This window comes from Gavialis gangeticus, unplaced genomic scaffold, assembly GCF_001723915.1.
Source record: "Gavialis gangeticus isolate Ggan-Ray unplaced genomic scaffold, GavGan_comp1, whole genome shotgun sequence".
NCBI lineage: Eukaryota > Metazoa > Chordata > Crocodylia > Gavialidae > Gavialis > Gavialis gangeticus.
The window spans coordinates 54,569,093-54,586,594 of record NW_017729004.1 but is presented as its reverse complement, the minus strand read 5'-3'; the positions used below and the strand labels follow the sequence as shown (position 1 = coordinate 54,586,594).

The window sequence follows — 17,502 nt, the reverse complement described above, 5'->3', positions numbered from 1 at the left end:
AGACATTGCATAAACTGGTTAGAGCCAAATCAGTTAAGTCTGATACTACATTCAACCAGGTTTATCTCAAACCAGTTTCAGCCATTTTCAAACTAGTTTATGCGCACTGAACGCCTGTTCTGTTATAGGTTTAAACCAGCTTCTGATCACTTAAACCGGTTTGTATGTAATGTCTGTCCCTAGCCTTATTGCACTTCCCATTCTTCCATCACATTGCTCTTATGCACTTAACGCAGCCACCTTAAACTATAGCCAGCATTCCTGGACTCCTTTTTTGCCTCCCAGGGGATCATGCCCATCAGCTCCCTGATATTATGCCTGCTTTTTTGAAGCCTAGCATCTTTATTTTACTGCTGCCCTTCCTTCCTTCCCTCAGGATCTTGAACTCTATCATTTCATGGTAACTGTTGTCCAAGTCATCTTCCACTTCACATTCTCAACCAGTTCTTGCCAGTGAGAAGGAAATCAAAAAGAGCTTTTGGCTTTTTCACCACATGTATCAAAAGATAACCCCAATACACTCCAAGAATTTACTAGATAGTCTTTGAACTGCTGTTTTCCTCCCAACAGATGTCCCAGTGATAACTGAAGTCCCCCATGAGAACCATTTCTTGCAATTTGGAAACTTCTGTCAGTTATCTAAAGAAAGTCTTTTTTTTAACATTAAAAAAGTCCATTAATATTAATATTAATTTAATATTCTGAATTCAAAGTGTTATTCTACTATAAAACATGACTAATGCAAAAGTGGCACATATCTGTTTAACAGACCTGTTCCTTATGTTTATTCAGTCACATATCTTTACTTTAATGATAAGGCTTTGATCCTTCAATGAGCTCTGAGTGGAGAAAATCTAGGTCTAAGATTAAAGTGTTTACCATTTTTTATTTCTCTTTCCCTTGCTAAAAGAGCAGAACTGAGATGATTTAAGTGCTGGATTATATTCCTCCTATTCCTGAATTATCCACAGCATAATGTAGTAAAATCTAGAGTAGTTAGCCCAGGAAGAGTTTGTATTTTAAAAATCCTATAGCATTTTCTCAGAAGTTTCCGGGATGGAGGGGGTGGGGGTGGGGAAACAGACATGTTTTTTGGGAGATTTGGTTTTTTTTTTACATGAATTAAAATGTATTAAGAATTACATTAAGCTAGTCATGCCCAATTTACTTGGAATATGTTTTTGTGCCAGACAAGAGTGTACATATTAATTTGCTGCTGGGATTTACAGCAGTGGCCTTTAGTTTAAAAGTCACTCTTCCACAAGCAGAGCTCTGAGGGAGGATGACAGCAGCTGTTGTAGTAGCTGCTGTCACCCTCTGAAGCTGTTGTGACAAATGAAGGTCCAAATCTTCAGACAGAATTAACTTATAGCTAAGTCACTATATTACCGTACACAATCTCAACATGCTTTCTCACTGAAATCTGAACTTCAGTAATTGTTCTGGAAATAAAAGCTTGTTATCTAGTAACCAAGTCAATGAACTTTATAGATTCAATCATTCTTTAAACTTGTACTGGAATTCCAGCATGTCAGAGCAGCTTCTGTGCCAATGTATCGGCGTCTATAGTGTTTCCAGGAAGCGTGGCATCCTAGGAGACAGTGTGGGCGAAGTAGCAGGAACTTCCTGGTATGGCAGGACTGCAACAAAGCTAGCCCCCAGACCCTTGGAAAGGCAGTAACATGACTGTTACTTCTTCACTGTAAATAGTTCTTTATATGAGTGCCTGTAAATAATGAAGGGTTTTTTCCACACCACAAGTTTCATTAAATAACAAACTGAATATAGATGATTGCTCACCCTCAACTATCTTAGTGGTTCTTCAGCCAAAACCTACTGCTGCAGCTGTGAGAGGGTTAACACTGAACTCTGCTCCTGCTTTGTGTAGGCCCAGGGAGAAGCAGTAGTCATCTTGGGAATCCTAATCATGTCCTCTTAATTGTTACCTCAGCTTGCTTGGTATCTTCTGCCAATGTACTGAGTATAGTCAACTCTGTCCTTCATGCCATTAATAGAGATACTCAGAATTACTAATCCAAGGCAGATGTCTGGGAAATCCCACTTAATACCTTCCCAGTTTGGCCGTCAGTTATTAAGGACTACATTTTGTGTACCATTATCCAGCCAGTTGGGCACCCACCTAGTACTATTTTGCCTCAACTATATTTCCTTAGCTTAATTATAAAAATGTATTGAGACAGTGTTAAAAGCCTTACAAAAACTAAGATGCATCAGATCTACTACTCACCCCATCTACAAGGCCCAACACCTTAGCAGTGAAGGAAATCAGGTTGGTTAAAATAACTGACTCTTATCAAATTCTTATGAGCTGTTACAAGCAATAGGCTAATCACTAGGTGCTTATAAAGTAATTAATGATTTGTTCTAATATCTTTCCAGGTATCAAAGCTAGGGAATTACATCCCAGTCTGTCACAGCACTACTTTCCCCCCTTTTTTATATAGAAAAAAAAAGATGTGTTGCTGTTTCCCAGTTTCTGGAACACACTTGACCACCGTAAGTTCTCAAAAGGACAGCCAACAATTGCGTAATTACTTCAGCGAGTTCTTTCAGTAGTCTAGGATGAATGCATCAGGCCCTGCTGATATAAAAACATCTAACTTAAAAAATATCTGACTTGTTTTTTCTCTGCTCTAAGCTGAGTTCCTACTATCTTGTCCTTTTTGCTGTGGTTATCTTCTAATAATGGACTTTTTTGCAAAGACTAAAGCAAAAATGAAAAAACCAAAAACATTAAGCACCTAAACCTTATACATGCCGTCCATTATTAGCTTCCTCTCCTCGTCTAGTAAAGGATTTTCATTTCCCTTGGTCTTCCTCTTACTTCTTATGTATTTAACATTGCCTTTCACAGCCTTTACTACCTGTGTCTCTATTTGTGCCTTGGCTTTCTGGATTCTGTCTCTTACTATACTCTTATATTCCTCCTTCATAATATGGCCAAGTAGTAACTTGACACACATTTAATGTTATACAGTACAGAGAATATTCAGAAGCATGAACATTGAATGAAAACTGGTAATTAAGTCTTTATTTAACATCTGAGTAACAACTCTAAAGCATGTATTCCTAATAGCTAAATTTGATGGTCTGGGGGATTTAGAATATTTTTCTAGAATATTTATTGAATGAACTAAGACTCTAAATGAGGCATGTATAATAGAGTACTAATATCAAGTCGCATTGTGAGCTATCCTGAAGACCCACATAGAAGACTGAAGGAGCATAAAGCACCCCTTAGCGGGTTGTACTGGCTACTTGCAGCAGTAGACACAGCACAGGAAAAGAAGCTTCTGCAGAATAGGGGACAGGATTTTGGATTCAGTCCCATCCCCCACGTGACAGCAAATTTATACAGCACCATGTATAAAATCTGGAGTGGGGACAAATGAGAGGAATATTAAGGCCTTTCTATTTCTGTTTCTCTTAATCCATTTCCCAGGTCCTGGCAGGCATTAACCATGCAATAAATTGTAGCATGCTGCTTCAACATAGCTGCCCACTGCTTGATCCCTGGCAGTCATGTAATTGTTAGGATCCAGCATAAAATTCCTCAGCTCCAAATGACACCATTATCTTAATGGCTGCCAAGGGCAGCACAAGAATATACTGTCACTTACACAAAGTTTGTGACAAAGATGTAATTTAGCTTAGTAATTGCCTAGGGATGTGCTATAGTTATCTGAAAACCATTTAATCAGATATTTGTGTTAACAACTGACATCACATGAATCTCTTATATACACTCATACATACTATTTTTTAAAAACACGTGTAATTAATTTTTAGAGTACCTGGTTTTTTTTAATGCACTTTTTAAAGTAAAAAATACTTGCATATTATTGGCCTTGCATATAACATACAAGTAAACACAGAACCAGTACCTTTTTCATATCCCACACGGACACATGGTTTTATTGACTCTTCTGTCTTACTTTCCCATGCTACAATCTTAGAGGATGGCTGGCCTTTTCCAGCTCTATCCAGTAATCCAAGAACATGATGACCAATTGTTTCTTCTACAGCAACCGTTGTCTTCACAACTTCTAACAGAATCCTCAAGAGTCCGTTGTTAGCATTCTGTAGAGCATGCCTATATGTATGGACAGAACAGGAACTAAATCACTAATTTGATACTTTTCCTGCCTGTGCATGGACATACAATTTGTGTTTTACACATGAAATACTAGAATGAGGAAAATTTTGTTACTGATTCAGTAGAATTAGTATTTTCTTAAGACTGCAAGATATCATTCATATATATTCATTCTATATTAGCATATTGACAGCAGTCCACAGTCAAACAAAGCATCACAGAATTTTACAACACAGAACTGAAAACTACAATTTTGAGATTTTTTTCCCCCCCGGCAATTCTCTTTTTAAATATAGTTAAGCAATGCCACATTTGTCAATAATCCAATTAAAAACCTCCTCTCTCCTCACCATGTTTCACAACTTGTGAAACCTGCTTTATTGGACACAGGCTAAGACTGGATGGCTAGCAATGACTGAAAACAAGAAAGAATTTTACAACTTGAACTTCTGAGACTGGTTAGGTAGACCCTTTGTGATGCTTTTAATATCTGAAGCCACCACTCTTTACAAGACAAATAATGTTATATTATCTCAAAAAAAGATGAGACATTCAGACTTTGGTAAAATATTTTAGGCTAATACTACACTAAGAAAGACAAGCCACAATTTTTTGCACTCCAAATTTTTTTTAAAGTGGTGTTTTAATTATTGGGAATTAATGTCCATTGAGTGCAGTAAAAGAATAAGTGAAATAAAATTAACTCCAGTTTAGTAAAAAGACAAAACTTCAACCTTGTCACACAAAAATATTGCTTAATACAAAAGTGCTTGTTTTCTAGTTTAAAGAAAACCTTCTTCTTCCAACCCATTAAAATAGGCCTTGAAAGGCCTCAATACCCATGGGGCAGAATTTAGAAAAATAAAAATGAATACTGCAATAAGTATTATTTCCCATCTATAGTTATAGATGACCACAACATCCAGTGTAATTATGATTTTACACTGGTAATATGCACTTTTAAATACGGAGGAGGGCTGCCCAACTGGGAGCTCATAGCTGCATGCAGCCCTTGAGGGGCTAAGTTGTGGCTCCCAGGCTCCTGCTTGGCTGCTGTTTCCCACCATTACACTGGCTGCAGCAAAAGCCAGGGGGTTCAGGTTCCCCCTTCCTCTGGCCGTCCCCATCTACCCTTACCCTTGCCCTCGGCCTACTGTGGGGGGTAGTAGAGCACAGCACAGCCTAGTGCACTGGGGGAGCCTACAGCCTGCTAGTTAGTGGAGCAGAGAATTTGCAGCTGGGGACCTAAGGGTGTCAGGATGCCCAGGTAGGGGGTGCAGTAGCAGAGGACACGTAGTGCCGTGGTAGGAGTATGAGGAGCAGCAGTTTGTAGGAAGGGAACGTGTGGTGCAGTAAGCATGAAGAGCAGCAGTGTTGGGGGAGGCTGGAGGGAAGGTTGCCCTGGGTAGAGAGAGCGCAGCAATGGGGCATCTGGGAGCTCTGTGCAGTGGGATGGGCGGCATTCGGTGCCCAAGACCCATGGCCCCCACTGATGTGGTCCCTGGCCCCTTAAAAGTTGAACAGCCCAGATATGAGTCATATATATATGCTTATATGTAATGAATACATGACTATAAACATTAAAAATGTTATCTATATTAGTACAGTGTATCAATTATGAATTTCAGAATTCCTGCCTTTTCAAAAAATTACTGTACTCCATGATGATGATCAATTGTGCTTACACCTGTGTGATCAAGACTCCACATTGAAATTCAGAAAAAAATATCAAGAGAATGGGGGAGCATGCAAGGCCATAAAAGTTAGAAGAGACAGCAATGAAGTCATTCAAGGTAAATTTATGTTTAAAATGAAAGCTGAGACTTTACAAAGATAAATTAAATTTTTGAGGTTTTATTACAATAATGCAATCTCTTAAGTGCAATAAAAAGTGAACAACAAAGAGTTGTGCACAATTCCTTGCCCTCCCCCCCACCAAACGGAAAATTTCTGAGACACTATTTTATAAATGTCTAAATCATACTACAGAGTTGGGAAAGATGCTAGACAAGCTTTGAGCCCCAAATGTCTCTCCTTATGTCTGAGAAAGAAGCAAATACAGTCTAAGCTAAATACCATATACAATAAGCTTGTTTAACAACATTATGTAAATGAAAAGCAAAGCTTGCTTCTCTCGTATTCATTGGAGAATAGTAACTACAATACCACTACAACCCTGCCACTAAATTATGCTGTGCAACATAAGCAACATTTAAAACTTTGAATCTGAAAACAGACCATTGTGCTTCTGTGGAAACTTCTAATTAAAGTTTAGACTTAATTCAAAGTACCTTTCTTCAGAAAGAATTGCTGAAGATGTTTCTTCAGGGTTCTCTCTTCCTTCTTCATCCTCTAAGATGGCCTCTTTTGATTCATTTTGATTTTCTTTTTCACTCTGAATTAATTTTTGTAAAGGGAGAGAGGAAAAAAAAGACAAAAATCCTGTCATGCTGGACTCAACATGCTATTCTGATGCACAGTTACATCATGAAATAAAACACCTGCAAAAGCTATGTACTATTTGAAATAAAAAAGCAATCCTTTTGTCCAAGATTACTAGTATCAAGGAACAATAACAACATATAGGGAGTGGGGAAGATACGAGTGATCGAAGGCAAGGCTTGTTAGAAAGAAGTTTGTTATCTTAATAAACACTTCCTAGGTTTCTGGTTGGATGTTGCTATAGCAACATTAAAATTGGACTTTACCTGAATTAAAAAGATCCATAACTTAGGCTCCACCTCTCCTCACTGTTTAGTATATACCGTCTAAATAAAACTTAACAAATAATACTAACATGCATCATTGTACTGAATGGCAGACAAAAAAAAATCCTATTGTATGTATATGCCAGGGTTTCAAAGGCAGTCAAAGTCCATATTTACCTGTGTTTGCGTACTGCTGTTACGTAGCTCACAATACAACCTCTCCCGTCCAGGTACAGAATGCTTCTTTAATGATTCCAGTTCCTCTAAAAGCATTCTCTCTCTCTCCGTAACCAAGCTGTCATTCTCCACTGAATCACTCTATAAAAGAACCATCATAGAGGTTGTATGGCTTTTACCTTTGGGTATTAATGATTTCTGTCACTTCTAATACTCAACATATCTTGCACAAGGAAAATACAGCCTATTCTGTCAAATGGTTAAAAGGAAACGAAAATTTTTCCAAAAACAGACAAAAACTAGCAAGTGTATTTTGTATCTTAAGTTGAATTTTCATACAATTGTTATAAACCTTTTTTAAAGCAGTATGGTTGTATTGGATGCTACAACTTCATTGTTTACACACACACACACACACACACACACAGTGTATATGTACACATACACACACACTATAGTAGGGTATCTAGTATTCTATCTGGATAGCACGTTTTTTAGAATAGGCTTTCACTGCAGTCATACAAGGCAAAAAAATGTATAACAAGACAGAAGACCGAAAAGTATCCTTGATTTTAAATTTACATTTTACTTCTCATACAGCTCTCATAGCCAAACATTTAGAAGACAGGGAAGCTAGAAGCCTAAATCACTAACTCAATGTCTCTCATCAATAAGTCCAGCCCTTCCTGATGCCTAGATGTGCTGGAAGGGAGACAGAGGCCAGGACGACATGGACAGAGAGAATACTACCTTATGGGAGCAATCCTAAGGCAAAGGATGGGAATAGGCCCACAGTGATACTAGAAGAAGCTATCTAGACCTGCTATCTAAACTCCTGCAGTTGCTTCAAAGGAGAAACAGGAGTGTTAGCCAGATACAAATCACAGTGATCTGGAATAGCAGATCACCACTATACCACCTTTCCTCATGAAGACAACAAAAAGTATTCAAGGTAAAATCCAGTGTACGAGGAGCATAATAATGGACTGGTGGACACTTGTATTGCAGTGGAGTTCCATTCCCTATGGAACTGAAGAACTTTAGGGTTCTCTCATATTTATTTTTATACATATTTTTGAAATGCTGCACCACTGAAATGAAGCATCTGACACATATGGATGCACCACTACAATGCAATAAATGGGTCAGAATTCAAGATTGTTTTGATTTCACCTGATATCCAGGTAGAAACAGCAAATATGCAGTAGTAGGAGATCAGACTGCTTAATGCCATCAATTAAGCTGGCAAAACTGATGAAGGCTTCAACCAGAAGAGCTTCATGACAGTTTAAGGCATTGATAAAATGTATTCTTTTAAATCTGCTTGGCTGTAGTGAGGTCTCAAAAAAAAGCTAAGTTCAGTTGTCAGCTGCCCTTGCTCCAAGCCCATATTACCTCCGCTAATTGCATTTTAAGTCTTTCAATCTCCGCTAAGAGCTGTTCTTGATTTTCTTTTTCCCGCTCCATTTGTTGCATATGCCCCTGTCTCACTGTTTCTGTTGCCTGCTGATGTTCCTGATACTGTCGCACAAGTTCCTGTCGCATGTCTTCCAAACGTTCTTCATACAACAACAGTTGACTTGAGGTTTCTGTGCTGGACGCCAGCATACTATTATTTTGCTGTAATATATTAATTATTTTTAGTATCATATGTGCTGGTACATACTGTATGAAATATTTAAGTAGTTTTTTCAAAAATAATTGCACAAGTTATAACATCCATCAACCAAAATATCAACTTGTTTCAGGCTTCTTGAAAGTCCAAATTTTAAGAATCATAAGCTGCCCCCACAAGAGAAAGAACAATCCCTTTCACAACTGTAAACAATACAAAGACACGAATGGTTTCCAAAACAAAGACAAGTACCATATTTACCCAAATTCAAGACAACCCTGAACTTAAGACCACCCACTAATAATCAGATTCCAGACAAGGAAAATTTATAAATGTATAATAATTTTCCATGTCTAGAACCAAATTATTGGAGGGTCATCTTAAATCATCTCCCAGTACTACTGCAGGCACTGGAGGGGGGAAACAGATGATGAGGGGGCAGTAACGGGGCAGGTGGTAGGGGACATCCCTTGGGTGAGGCACTGGGGGGGCACATGGAGGGCAGGTGGTGGGGAGGCAGTAATCAGGCAGGCATCAATGAGGAGTGGTGGGGGACAGGCAGTAAGGAGGCAGATAGTAGAAGGTGCAGTGGGGGACAGGCAGTGTGGAGATGGTGGGGGAGGCAGGCAGCTTTCCCCTGCCACCTGTCCCCCCCTGCCACTTGCCCACACTTTGCGCCTGCCCTCCACAGCCTCAGGTCCCCACCCCTTCTTCCCTCCCCACCAAAGTCTCTAACTCCACCCACCTGCCCCTTACTTTTGCTCTGCTGCCAGTAAGCTCCATCCCTGCTACATCCTGGGGCACTGACTATAACCCTCCCCACCCCACGGCAGTGGCACAGAGCCAGCGTTGCTACTACAGGGCTGGGCTGGAGCTGGAACTGCAGCTGCTGCCTGCCCCATAACACATCATACTTGGATTCCAAAATAAGGGCCTTTCCCCTCATGTTAAATGAAGGAAAAAGCATCTTGGAATCAAGTAAATATAGTATCAAGGTTTTTTTGATAAAGGACAACAGGAACTTCTCTATGCTCTTTTATTTGACCTTGACTATTGTAATCTCCTGCTCACTGCAATTTATGATCCACTTCTCAAGTTTATAAAAAAAATGCTACTACTTAATCATCATCCTTTACTACTGCAATATAGTGACTGCAGCTACTATCATGTCTTAGGTCTGTATACTGTTGTTTTAAGCTACAAACTTGCATTTGGTCTTCAGGTCAGGGCACCAATGACTTGTTTACCAAAGATTAATCTAAAGTAAAGTTTTGTTTTTATGGTGCTAATTAAGTATAGGAATCTATATATTATGCGTTTCAGTAACAGACATTAACATAGAAGGTAATCTCTGTACTGTGCAATTATAACAAGAATCAATCATACACATTTGAAGTTATTTAAAAATTAAAATGGAATCTGTATCTTTTATTTTCTTGCAACTGCTTCCAAGGAATCTTCTGCATTTTAGAAGCCTTTCAAGTAAATTATGAAAAGCAAGTACAACATAAAATTTGTTTCAAACCGAGCAGAATATAGATACTAAGGTTTCAAATAATTGCAATGCATGGACTACAAAGACAATAATTTACTATATTGTACAACATTTTTTATCTGAGTCTATTCACAAATGTGATGGAGAAAAATGAGATGACCTATTATGATTGGTTCTTTTGCATCTTTATTATAGTATTCAATATAGAACTTCTGGGCACCTATATGCATGCCTGATGCCTGCTCTGATGTGTTCTAGAACATGACAGAGCATTCTAATTAGAACACTTCAGCAGTCTCGGTGTCATGTGTATTCAGTGTACCCGCCTTTCAAAATGGCGGCGGGGGCTCTTTAACCAAGGCTCATTGAACAAACTTCAGTTAAAGCACCTCCATCGCCATTCTGAAGCACAGAACTCTGAATACATGAGACGCTGTTGGAGATTTAATTAGAGCGTCTCCTGAGAGTTGCTCCAATTAAGACGCTCCCTTTGCCCCCAACCCGGAGCATGCATAAAGATGCTCTTTCTTTTTAAATCCTAATCTTACTGAGAACAACATGAAGATGTTAATCAACATGAAAACATTTGATACAGATCATTATTTAAAATTATTGCTGTTATAATTTATCCTTTCAGATGGCATTTAAGAAGGACACTGCTAGGTTAAGAAAGCATATATTTACACAATTTATCTATAGCACTAGCAGTATATATTAATTAATATTAAAAATTGCTGCTAAATCTAGCTAAGTTTTAACTATTTATGCCATTTCTAGCAACTTTGATCAAGAACTGGATCATTCAATTTCACTACATTTGCTTTGTGATCAAACAAATATAATGCTTCAACATTAAGCACTGAAGGGAATAACTAAAGAACTTCATTAAAATTTGCCTTTTTCCATTAAAAAATTTAAAACCCCAATAAATAATGGCCTAAGCTACATAACAGTAACTGGAATAATGGTAAAACTTTTTGTGACCAGATGGAACATGAAATGAGATGGTCTGAAATATACAAATACGCTATTTCATAGAATAAATACATTGACAATGTCTTTATACTTACTAGTATTTCCTTCAGCTCAAATTCTGTGTGTTGGGAGGAAGACTCAACTGATAATTTCATTTCCTGCTTGCTTGGTCCCAGCGTGTAACCAGGCCCAGCAGTTGATTTAAACTGTTCTCCAAGAGAAGGAATATCACTGGACTCTTCACAGAGTTCCTTGCTAAGTGGTTTCAGTTCTTCATGTTTAATGTCTTTTTTCTTTTCTTTGGCAAGATGGATGTCTAACTCTTCTTCACTGCATTTCTGCATAATTTCAAAAGGCCTTTCCTCTTGATGAACAATTTCTGTTTGTGCTACTGACAGACTTACTTCTTTCTGTCTAGCCATTCTTGCCAGTTCGGTCTGTTGGGCAAACGCTACACTCATTTGCACGATAACCTGAATAAGAAAATAGCGTCTTTAAAAACACACCGCGACATCAATTACTGGTAAAGAAAATCAGTAAAACAAGTAAATGCAATTAAAATAACAGTTTTAAATCTTTTTAATATAAAAAGCTATAAATAAAGCACAGCAATTATTCAAGGATATTTCTTTTTAAAATACAGTATTAAAATAGAGAAATATTACTGGGATTTAAACCATCTTGTCTATTAAAAAAAAAAAATCTCAAAAACTTGAATTCTACAGTCTGACTACAAACCAGGCAAGTATCTGTTTATTTTTCAAAAAGTATCTTTTATTAATCTGATTGACTGATGATTTGTTTTTTAAGTATGTAGTCTTAGAATAAAAGGAGATGGATTTTGTCTCCCTAAAATCTTCATATACTTCTAATGAGTAAATGAATTGAAAATAAACTCTGCAAGAATGAGAGGAATTTCTTTCATCAAAAAACAAACATGGCATAGTTGTTCTCGTGAAAACTGTTCATAAAACCTAAATAGTACCCTTCATATTTTACAATATGTCACATTACCCAAATTCTAAGGAAAACAAACAAACAAAAAAAATCAACAACAAAATGTAGAGTGCAAACGAATAAGAATCTTCTCTCCTAACTTTCTAAATAATTTCTAATGTGAGGACACTAGAATATGGCTGGATGAAGATGCAGACACTTAAAAATATCAGTTAATAGCAATACACATAGGGCATCTATACATGTGCCCCACACCTGCTCCTATGCATACTAATTAGTACGCTGCAGCAGTCTGTGTCACATGCATTCAGCGTCCTGCACTTCAAAATAGTGGTGGGGGTGCTTTAAATAAAGCCTGTCAAATGAGCTTAATTAAAGTGCCCTTGCTACCATTTTGAAATGTGGGATACTGAATACATGAGACAATGAGGGCGCTTTAATTAGAACTACTCACAAGAGCGGCTGTAATTAAAGCACCCCCTCCCTCACCCATCTTGAAGCATGTGTAAAGATGCCCTTAGTTTCTCCAGAGGAACCAACTTTAATCATTTACTGCTTTAGGATTTTTGGGATAGGACAACCAAGAAGATGGATATTTGTTAAGAAAATAAAGAGGTTTACTAGTGTACACTAAAGGAATAAAAAAGAAAAGAAAAATAAAGTAGGATTTGTATACGCTTCATGCAAAGCATGTCAAAAGCTTAGTGTTTCATATAAGTTTTACAAGATTCTTTACATCCATAACCAGAATGAAACAGTTCCTTATAAAGATAATAAAGATAAAAATATATTTGTTCTCTAGTTCTCTGAGCTGCCAGAATTAATAAGTAAAAACACAAGGTTATGCAGTTTAAAAAAGTTATTGTAAAGTTTTACCTTAGCCATTTCTTGTTCTAATCGTTCTTGGTACTGTTTTTCCAATAACTGAATAATATTCATTTCATTTTTTACTTCTATTTCACTAGGAAACTGCAATACAAATGTCAAAAAAATCTTAAATGATTCCTTGCTTCTGCTGCATCAATTCTAAAAGTTTTAGCTTAGCTGCTGACAGTTCTAAACATTTTCCTCCTTATGATTAGCTTTAAGTTAGTTGAAGTAATTTTGGCCAATAAGTAAAAGATGTTTCTTACTGCTTCTCCATAAGCAGCTATAAAAGCAAGACTAAAAGATAAGTACCAATTCAATGCTCCAATACTGTCTGAACTCTGAGACAGAAAAGAACAGAAAGGCTATGACCACATCACACTCCTCAGCACACCTAAGCTACAGTATTGCCATTGCTAAAAGTTTCAAGATCATAAGCCAGGTTCCAAAGAATCAGGGCAGTTACTTTATCTTTTAATTGGTCTTTTATTTTTTGAGCATTTAAGAATTACCATTTCATATCTTCTGTAACCTCAAAGTCTAGACACTTTTTAAATAAATGTTGAGACTCTCTCATAAACCCATAACTTCTGGAAGTAGTCGTATAAGAAAAACTATAATATCTGAAAGACTGAAGAGAAAAAAAAAAAAATCACAAGAGCTAGGAACACTAGAACTGCCTTCAACATATGCAGGAAGAGGCACAACCCAAATACATCTTTGGTACATGGAAAAAGCAATTAAGTTTTACTGCCCATCAGAATTTTTGATAAATGCATTTTCATGGACTGAATTAACAATATTTTTCATTTCCTACATCTTATTTAGTTATTTCTTATGGCTTATAATCTATTACAATTATAATAATTTATTTTTGCTATAAAATATAACTCCTATTTCAATGATAAGTAAATAAGTAAATAATTTATGATGAGAATACTTAACAACATTAATATTTTTGAATTACACAGTACCTCTACTGCCTCATCTGTACTTTGTTGAGAAACATTTTCAGTGTGTTTCATTTTCGGCATGACCTCTTTAATGTTTACCTGTGAGTCTGCAGGTATACTAAAATATAAAAGAAAAAGAGTAGGAGTTTAATATTTCAGAATATTCACTTTAAACGTCACAATCCTGCCAGTTAACTAAATAATAAAACATTATCAGAGCAAGGACAATTGTGCATAGGAAGCAAACTCTTAGGTATTCTTCAACAGAACAATGAAAAATGATTATTGTTTTATTTGTATTGCAGTAACTAAAGGGGGCAACTTGGGCCACAGCACTGGGCACAGCCTCAGGGGAGGTGAGGGGTAAGCTGGGGGAAGGGCAGGAAGAGGGGCATAAAAAGAGCCATGACTCCAGCAGTGGCTGATCCTGCAGCTGTGATCAGCACCATGCCAGTTAGTGCTGCCCAGCTACATCTCTGTGCAGTACTGCCCCCACAATCAGCATCAACTCCAGTGTACTGACATATCTACATCCTACTTGGTACAGCTGCTATCACAGTTGTCTATTTGCAACAATAGAGGATAAGTGAACAGGACAAATTAGAAGAGTAAAGTGAAGTTGACAGTATAGGAAATGGAGCTAGGATCCTGTAGTTACATATGCTAGCAGTACAACATTTTGGCCACTCAAACTTAAACACAAAGTTTGGGATTTTCAAAAGAACTCAAGTAAATTAGGAGTGCAGTTCTTATTTACTGGAAAAGGACTTGTGGTTCTAAGGCTATGTCTCAAGTGCCAAAAACACCTCAACCCTGACCCATGCCTTGACTTGGCATATATGGGGCAGACTGTAGGGGGAGACATGAGGAGCCTGATCCTCACTGCTGGTGGCAGCTGCATGCATGGCTCTAGGCAGATGGTGGGTGAGGGGCCAGGGTTGCACTGTCTTGTTCCCTTCCCCACTCTGTGCACCAAGGCACGCATGCAGTCACCATTGGCATGGCACCGATACCAAGGTTCTGCAGCCCATCCACCAGAAGGATGCAAACAGTTGGCCAGGCTTCATGGCAGTAGTGGGTGCATGCATGCATGCCTCCGGGTGGACAGCGGAGGCAGTGGCCTGGGGCAGCACAACCTCAGCTCTCCATCATTGTGCATTTCAAGGTGCACATGCAGCTGCCATTAATTTATCTAGAATGGGGAGCAAAAGCAAAAATAGCTAATGTATGTGTATGCATTTGCAATCACTTCTCCAACTGCATTATAAATAAAAGCTAAGTCAGGTAGGCACTTTTACAAATTCTACTCAATTATTTAGTAAAATATGTATAGTTTAATCTCAAAACATTTTGCTAGTCTAAACCCAGGGTCAGCAACATTTTTGAGAAGTGGGTCAAAACAACACAGCCTGGGTCTAAGGCAGGCAGTACTTAGCATGAGATTCTCAACTTTATTTACTAGCATTGATTTACTAATTCCATCCTACTTAGTAGCCAGGGAAAATGGTTCACAATGCTGAATTCAATGCATATAGTAATCTTAAACTTTTAAAGTTTCTGTAAGTTTGAGAATGATCAGTTGCATCAATAGGGTGATCTTTCACCCTCGGGTTTCAGCAGGGCTTTTTGGCACTTATCTAAAACTAATTCAATCAGTTATAAGATAAAAGCGCCAAAAAATGCTCCACGGAAGTGCCCTACTTGTACAGACATTGGGAAAATTAGGTCAAACTAATGTGATACCTCTTCTGGACATGCGCTGGGCTTGGTGCAGGGGCACACCGAGCTGAAAGTAAAGTGCAGTTTTCTTTTTATTCCTTCACATCTGTAAGCAGCCATTTACTTTGCTGCCCAATGTCAGATGCATGGCCTACTTGTATCATAGGCGTCAAGTTGTATTTTTGCTGGGGGTGGAGGTAAGATTATGGACATGTGGAAAGTTTTATGCCTTTCAGGTGAAAGCCCTCTTTCCAAGGCGGGGCAGGGCCCTGGGGCCCCCCACACATTCGGTTCCTCTGACTTGTATTACACAACTGGCTTGTTAAGAGACAAGGCATACATCTGGATGAGAAAGATAGGTAAGAAGTCTATTATGTTCTATCTACATTTAGATATTCTCAATGCTAGGACATATCAGATAGCTGTTCTTATATTAGGGTTACCATATTTACAGTTTCAAAAAAGAAGACACTTGGGGGTATGACTGTGGGGGGAAGGGGGAAGGCAGTGATATGCCCATGCCTTGACCCCTCACTTTCAACCTGCAGCACCCCCCTCTCCAATCCCTGTTGATACCCCTCACTCCCAACTCACAGTCCGCTGGCCCTGCCGGTGCCCTGTGCTCCCTACCCAGTCCCCTACCCCCACAGTGCCTCTCACACCCAAGTCACAGCCCCCCAGCCCTTCACTCCTGACCCATAGCCCTATGCCCTCCCCCAAGCCCTACTGCCCACACAGCTCTCTGCTGCCCCTGAAGAACCCCCCCACCTCCTTTCCCTGCCTCCCCTCCCTGCTGCAGCCCCAGCACCGGCAGCCATGTACATACACATACGCACGTGCACAGCCATGCACCCCCCACAGCCTTACTTGCTTGCAGCTGCCGGGACCGTGCGCAGATGCATGTGATGGCCCTGCCTCCAATTGTCCAGCCCCCAATCCCCCCAGCCCCAAGCAGCACCTTGCTAAGGCAAGCCAGGAAGTGTTGGGAAAGCAAAAGCAGAGCAAAATCCCAGACATTTACTGACATTTAAAAAGCTGCCTGGACAGAGGAACCAAAAAGAGGACATGTCTGGGAAAACTCAGACAGATGGTAACCCTATCTTATATTCCAAGTGTTATGCTAAATCTTCAGATGCTGGCAGGTAGTTCATATGACTAAGCACAAATCTCTAGCTATCTCTGCTCATGAGAGAGATGATAAAAGCCTAATATTAAGTCAGAATACAAAATATTAAGATTTATAGCTTATATAGCCTCATATTATTTTAATTCTTCCTCTGATATGCACTGCTAAAATGAAAGAAATAAGCGTCTTGCTAAAGAAGAATTGTGTAGACTAAATAAAGTAGAGAGGTAATATTTTCTACCATGAGGGTTATGACCTTTGGTCACATTAGGATTTATAACATTTTTATAGCTTATTTTCCCTCGGTAGTTTATTTTATGTAATACCAAGTCTTAGATAAGTTAGCTCTAAAATAAAGAGGAATCCAGAATGCCTGATCAATTCTTGAAGCCAGTGGCATTTCATTTTTAACTAATAACTTTTTATAGCTACTTCTACCGTTCTTATTCTTCCTTTGAATAAATAAGCAGCTCCTACATACTATTGTATAGCGTGTGTCAATCTTAGGATTCACTAAGTCAGAAATGAATACATTAACAAAACTATCCTCTTTTTTAAAATAGAGCTGATTTGTTCCATTATCTTTTTCTTGACTCCTGGGGGGAAGTTAGCTCCCTACTTAGATGGAGTAACAATGCAGAGTTGGAGAGAGATGATGCTTCAGCCTGTGGTGGCATGGTAGTAGGTAAAAGTGCCAAAAAGGCCCGCTGAAGCACCCGATCTATACAGAAACTGGGGAGCCGGATCAAACTAACGCACTTCCTCTTCTGGTAAAGTATTGTTTGTTGGGGGG

The 17,502-nt window shown here is 38.6% G+C and overlaps 1 protein-coding gene across 5 annotated transcripts in view; it reads right to left on the bottom strand.

Annotated features, from left to right (window-relative positions):
• AKAP9 (A-kinase anchoring protein 9) overlaps nucleotides 1-17,502 on the bottom strand; it is a 203,728-nt gene that overhangs the window by 109,671 nt on the left and 76,555 nt on the right. For all 5 annotated transcript variants that reach the window (XM_019508400.1, XM_019508402.1, XM_019508404.1 and 2 more), the window contains 7 exons: nucleotides 13,886-13,982; nucleotides 12,921-13,013; nucleotides 11,183-11,560; nucleotides 8,398-8,622; nucleotides 7,003-7,143; nucleotides 6,409-6,512; nucleotides 3,906-4,114 (listed from right to left, as the gene is read on the bottom strand). In XM_019508400.1, the coding sequence (XP_019363945.1) occupies nucleotides 3,906-4,114; nucleotides 6,409-6,512; nucleotides 7,003-7,143; nucleotides 8,398-8,622; nucleotides 11,183-11,560; nucleotides 12,921-13,013; nucleotides 13,886-13,982 (1,247 nt within the window). The remainder of the gene's footprint in view (nucleotides 1-3,905; nucleotides 4,115-6,408; nucleotides 6,513-7,002; nucleotides 7,144-8,397; nucleotides 8,623-11,182; nucleotides 11,561-12,920; nucleotides 13,014-13,885; nucleotides 13,983-17,502) is intronic.